At 55.4% G+C, this 5,433-nt stretch overlaps 1 protein-coding gene across 1 annotated transcript in view; it reads left to right on the plus strand.

Annotated features, from left to right (window-relative positions):
- Positions 1-5,433, plus strand: part of ARHGEF1 (Rho guanine nucleotide exchange factor 1) — a 21,113-nt gene that overhangs the window by 1,755 nt on the left and 13,925 nt on the right. Inside the window, 2 exon segments of the mRNA XM_027858198.1 lie at positions 5,043-5,081; positions 5,176-5,253. Of these exon segments, the coding sequence (XP_027713999.1) occupies positions 5,055-5,081; positions 5,176-5,253 (105 nt within the window). The 5' untranslated portion in view covers positions 5,043-5,054.

The raw sequence follows: 5,433 nt of genomic DNA on the forward strand, positions 1-5,433 counted from the left end.
TACCCCGTATAATGCATGCAGACCCTCCTGGACCCTGTAGACACCCCTACCAGAAGACTCTCCGACCTCTATAATCATTATCCCCCCCAACCCTATCCCTGGATCCTATTATTCCACCTTCATATATAATGCATAGAATCCCTCCCCTTAGCCTATAGACACTCCCACCGCATAAATTCAAGGGACCCTGTAGACATTTCTACCCTGTACAATCCCTGGATGCTAGGGACTCCCACACTTTATAATGCATGTAGACCCCTGGACCCTATAGACAACCCCACCACATAGACTCCATGGACCCTCTAAGCAAGTCTTAACCTATACAGTCCCTAGATCCAATAGACACCCACTTTGGATAATACATGTAGATTCCTGGATCCTATAGATGCCTCCACCATATAGATTTCCTGGACACATCACCCCATGTCATTTATGTAGAAACCCAGACAATATAGACTCCCTGAAATTTGTAGATACCCCAATTTATATAATCCATACAGACCCTATAGACCACCTCCCCCCCACTGGCCCCCCATCCTACAGTATCCCTGGACCATGTAGACGTTTACAATTCCTGCCAAAGACGTCTACCCCATATAGACTTCCTGGACCTTGTAGACATCCAATCATAGATTCCTCCCCTCCCCCAGCATCCCTGGACTCCCACCCTGTGTATTTCATGTAGACCATCAGACTTTATAGAACTCCTACCCTATATAATCTATGTAGCCCACAGACCCTATAGATGATCCCACCATATAGAATTTCTGGACCTTGTAGACACCCTTAACCCTATATATTTGGGCAGCTAAGTGGCCCAGTGGATAGGGCACTGGCCCTGGAGTCTGGAAGATCTGAGTTCAGATCTGGCCACAGACACTTACTAGTTGTGTGACCTCGGACAAGTCCCTTAACCTCTATCTGCCTTAGCTTCCTCCTCTGTAAAATGAAGATAATAGTAGCACTTTCTTTACATGGTTGTTATGAAGATTGAATGAGATAATAGTTGTAAAGCATTTGGCACGGTGCCGGGTACTATATAAATGTTAGCTATTATTATTACTATTACTACTACTACTAATATTACTACTACTACTACTACCACTACTACTACTAGTACTACTACTATTATATTACACACACACTATAGACCTTTCCCCATTCTATAGCATCCCTGGTCCCTACAGACACTGTCCCACACTGCAGAGAACCTCTCCATGTTCTCTAAAGCCCCACTAGGCTGTATAATCCATGTAGCCCTGCTCCAGTCCTATGGATACCCCCACCGTATAGATTTCTTTGACCTTGTAGATACCCCAACCTGTGTATTCCATATAGACCTCCTTCATCCCGTGGCACCCCTGGACCCTGTAGATCCCTGGATCATATAGATCTTCCTCCTCCTGTAAATCCTTCAGCCCTGTGGACTCTCCCTGATCCCTTTAGATTAGACTCCCCGGGCCTCACAGACTTCGTCTTCTGTTGGTTGTCTGAAGTCCGTAGTTTTGCGGGATCTTCATAGGCTCCCTTGTGTCCCCTGGATTCCCTGAACACTATAGATTTCCACCCTCTTGAACCCTGATGACCAGAGAAGTTTCAGGAGAATCTGCCCCTGGCTTTTCCACCCTTTGTGGTCCTCAGTCCCTCTAGACCCCAAGCCCCCAGGAACCCCCGCCAACCCAAGCAATCTTGACCCCTGTAGATCCCCCACTCTGGCACCTGCCTTTCCCTAGGGAGAGCCACACAATTTCTGAGTTCACAACAATATCACCAAAAGTCATTCTGTGGGGACCCCCTGCCCTCGCAACCACAGAAATCTTCAACCTAGTGACAGGCCTCCATTATAATCGTCATGGAGCTCCCTCTGCTGTTTTTGTCCTTAATGTTCTTTAAGTGAGTTCTGTAGGATAACAAGACAAAGTCTATGGAGAGTCAGTGCCCTTGAGGACCGTCCGGCCTTCTTGGGCAGGGTCTTGGAGGTGTGCTCTGGAGCGGGGAGGGCAGGGAGAGCAGGGAAGGCTTCCCCAGGAGGTGGCACCTGGAGGGCGATAAGGAGTCTGACAGGGGAAGGTGAGGGAGGCTTAAGTAAATGAGCAGATGTGGGTGATGGAATGTCAAGTTCTCTTAACAGCCAAGTGGACCGGTTTGTCTGGAATGTAGAGTGTGTGAAAGGGAGAGGAGGGGAGGGAGATGAGGCTCAGAGCCAGGCTGTGGATGGCAGCCCGCCAGGGTTTCTGAGAAGCAGCAAGAAGTTTAGGCTGTGGGTACTAGGGAGCCATTGAAGGGTGCTGAGCAGGTGCTGAGCCTCAGACGGGTTGCTTGGTTGGAACATTCTGAGGTCGGTGATGGGAAGGCTGGTGGCACCCTCTGCTGAAGTTTGGAGGAGGAACAAGACTCCCACTGGGGCCGTGTTCAGTTGTCAGTGGTCATGGGCCCTTCTGCTGGGGCAGCTGGTGATGTGTGATTGGCACTCAGGAGAAGGACTCAAGCTGGAGGTGTGGTTGGGAGAGGCATCAAGGGTGCTGGGGAGGTCACCCAGTCGGAGCGGGTAGAAAACAGAGAAAGGACGGAGCCTCAGGGGACACCCACGGTGGACAACTGGCCAGCAGGAGGCCTACGGGGAGCAGACGGACGTAGGGCAGGTGGACGGATCCAGGGGAGGGGGAGGTCCTCACTGGCGATTGAGCAGGCGAGATTCTTGGTAACTCTAAAGAAAGCAGTTTCCGCCAAGAGATGGCACCCTCCACCCCTCTTATCGGCTTGTGTGCCAGTGGACCCCTGCCCGCCATCCCTCAGAAACAGCCCCTTCTGGAGGCCTCAGGAGAAGATGCTCTTAGGATGACATAGTGTCTCCAGGGAGAATCCTATCTGGGGCTTAGAGACTTCTCCCACAGACCCCCAACTCTGGCCCCTAGGGAGCCCCTCTGTAGGCCAGCTAGCGGTTCTTCTGGGAACTTGGTTTTTAATAACTGGTCTCTTTTGTAATCTTATGCATTTAAAAAGACGGTTGTGAGAAGGGGTCCCTAGACGTCCACAGACTGCCTGCTCCAGGAGTCTGGGACACACAGAAAGGTAGAAGATGCCTGTTCTATAGGATTCTTTAATATTCCATCCCTCGAACCCTCTCGATAAAAGACGGCACCTGTTTAATGCTGTGGCTGCCCGTGAGGATGGGTACCTTATAGAGCCAACTCTCTGACTGGCATGACTCTCCCTGTTCCCTGGGCTGCTTCCCACGGACCCCCTGCTCCCGTCATAGACACCCCTGTCTCTGCAAAGCATCCCTCTTTCTAGTAAGCCTCTGTTCCCAGTAGAACTCTGGTTCCCTGTCCGGCCTCTGGTAGGATACTGCAGTCCTCCCGGAGCATGGCCTTCTCTCCTGCACAAACTTCCTCAGGCTCCCCAAGGCCTCCCTGACCCCTGGGCCTGTAAAGCCCCTATTCCCTACACACTGAGGGTCAAAGGGACCTTCAGAATTGTCTAGCCTCGCTCCTCTCCTACGGATGAGGAAACTGAGGCCAGAGAGGGTCAGCGGCTTGCCCCCATCACAAAGGTAGCAGAGGCCACCTCCAGTACTTGGGCCTCTGCCCCCAAAGCCCCCCCCGCTATACCATGCTGCCCCCCAGGTCCCCATCTTCTTTGGAGCCCCTCAAAGCCCTGATTGAACTTGCTGGCCTCCTACAGGTCGCCTGTCTGCATAGACTTGCCTCACTTCCTGTAGATCCCTCCCACCCTTCCTTCGTAGCTTAGGGAACCCCTTTTCCTTTGGGGTCTCTGTACAGAGCCCAGTCCTGGGAGGAGGTGGGTTTACTGGATGATCAGGCCTGGGAGCTACGGGAGAGGCCTAGGCAATCCTGGATGGGGGATAGGGGGAGAAGGTGTTGGCTTAGGGGCTGAGAGAACGGGATCTGGGTAGGGGGAGAAGACCTCAGTTTGGCCTGGGGGGAGCCACTGGATAGGAGGGGGAGAAGGCCCAGTTTAGGGGCTGGGGTGCTGAGAGGAGAAGGCCCAGCTGCAGGGACAGGGGGTGCAGGAGGGAGAAAGCTGAGGCTCCCCCACCCCCCAGCAGCGGGATGAGGGGTTGGGTGGAACCGGGACAGGGCCCGGGCGATGCCAGCTGTTAAAAATAGCTGCTGGGTCAGCAGTCCAAGGCGGCTCCTCCTCCTCCTCCCCTTCCCCGGGGATGCGGGGCCTCCCCACCCCTTCTCCCGCCCTCCCCTCCTCTGGGCTGTGCCCCCCTGACACACGCACACATAGGGCCCACTTGTCTGTGATTAATGTTCCGATTAGACAGACTAATTAACACCACGAGGGAGGAGAGACAGAGACGGAGAGACTTGGGAGTGTGTGGGGGGGGGTTGTGTGATGGAGACAGAGACAGGCAGGCAGAGTCAGCCTGGGTGGGATGGAGAGGAGGAGAGAGAGAGGTATGGGGAGACCCCGCCTTCAGCCCCATAGCCAGCTGCTGGGGTTCAGAAACCTGAGCCCTTGGGCTGGGGAGCCAGGAGCCTGATGGGAATGGGGTCTGGGAGCCCGGACTCCCGGGTCCCTGAGGGGGTGGGGAATCACAAACCCGGATGCCTGGGTTCCCCATGGGGCGGGGGCTCGTGGGTTTGGGGGCCCATGTGACTTCCTGTTTCAGGAAGTGGGGCTGGTGGGTGAAGAAGGCGACATCCGGCCCCCAGCCCTGTTCTGATCAGGTCAGGGCCCCCTCATACCCCCAAAAGTCCCACCTCTCCTCTGCCTGTGCCTCTGTCCCCCATCCCAGCTCCTCTCAGGGACCCAGGTGTCCAGGCTTCTCATCCCCACGCCCTTGGGGGCCCAGGCATCCTGGCTCACCCCGCCCCCAGCTTGGCCAAGGCCCCGAGCTTCTGAAGGGCTCTTTGTGGGCTGGGACAGAGGCTCCATTGAGTGATGGGTGGATGAGGGGAGGCTCTGTTTACTCACCTCCCCACCTGGGCCAGGAATGTGTGAGTAACCCAGGCGTCCGGGCCTCCTAGCTCGGGCCCAGGGTCTCACTGTGGCCGGGACTCTCCCCACAGCCTCAGCACGGCATGGAGATAGAAGATGCAGCGCGAGGGGTGAGTGTGCTGATGGGGGCAGGGGAGGGGGCTGGGACCCTCCAGCAGGGGCAGCCCAGGTCACCCATCCTCCTTCCCTGCTCCCTTCTTCCAGGCCCCCGGCCCGACCCGGCCAGCTCCAGTCAGCATCATTGGCGCTGAAGATGAGGACTTTGAGAATGAGCTGGAGACGGTGAGCTGGCACACCAGGACCCCTCCCCCATCACAGCATGGCCCCTTGTCCCCTCCTTTCCTCCCTGCCATGTGTATCCCAGTGTCCCATAACTGAATGTCAGGGCTGGAGGGCCCTTAGAACAGGGGATGTGAGAGCTGGGAGGGGCCTCAGAACAGGGAAGGTCAGAGCTGGGAGGGG

This window comes from Vombatus ursinus, unplaced genomic scaffold, assembly GCF_900497805.2.
Source record: "Vombatus ursinus unplaced genomic scaffold, bare-nosed wombat genome assembly UNPS02012758.1, whole genome shotgun sequence".
In the NCBI taxonomy this organism is placed as follows: Eukaryota; Metazoa; Chordata; class Mammalia; order Diprotodontia; family Vombatidae; genus Vombatus; species Vombatus ursinus.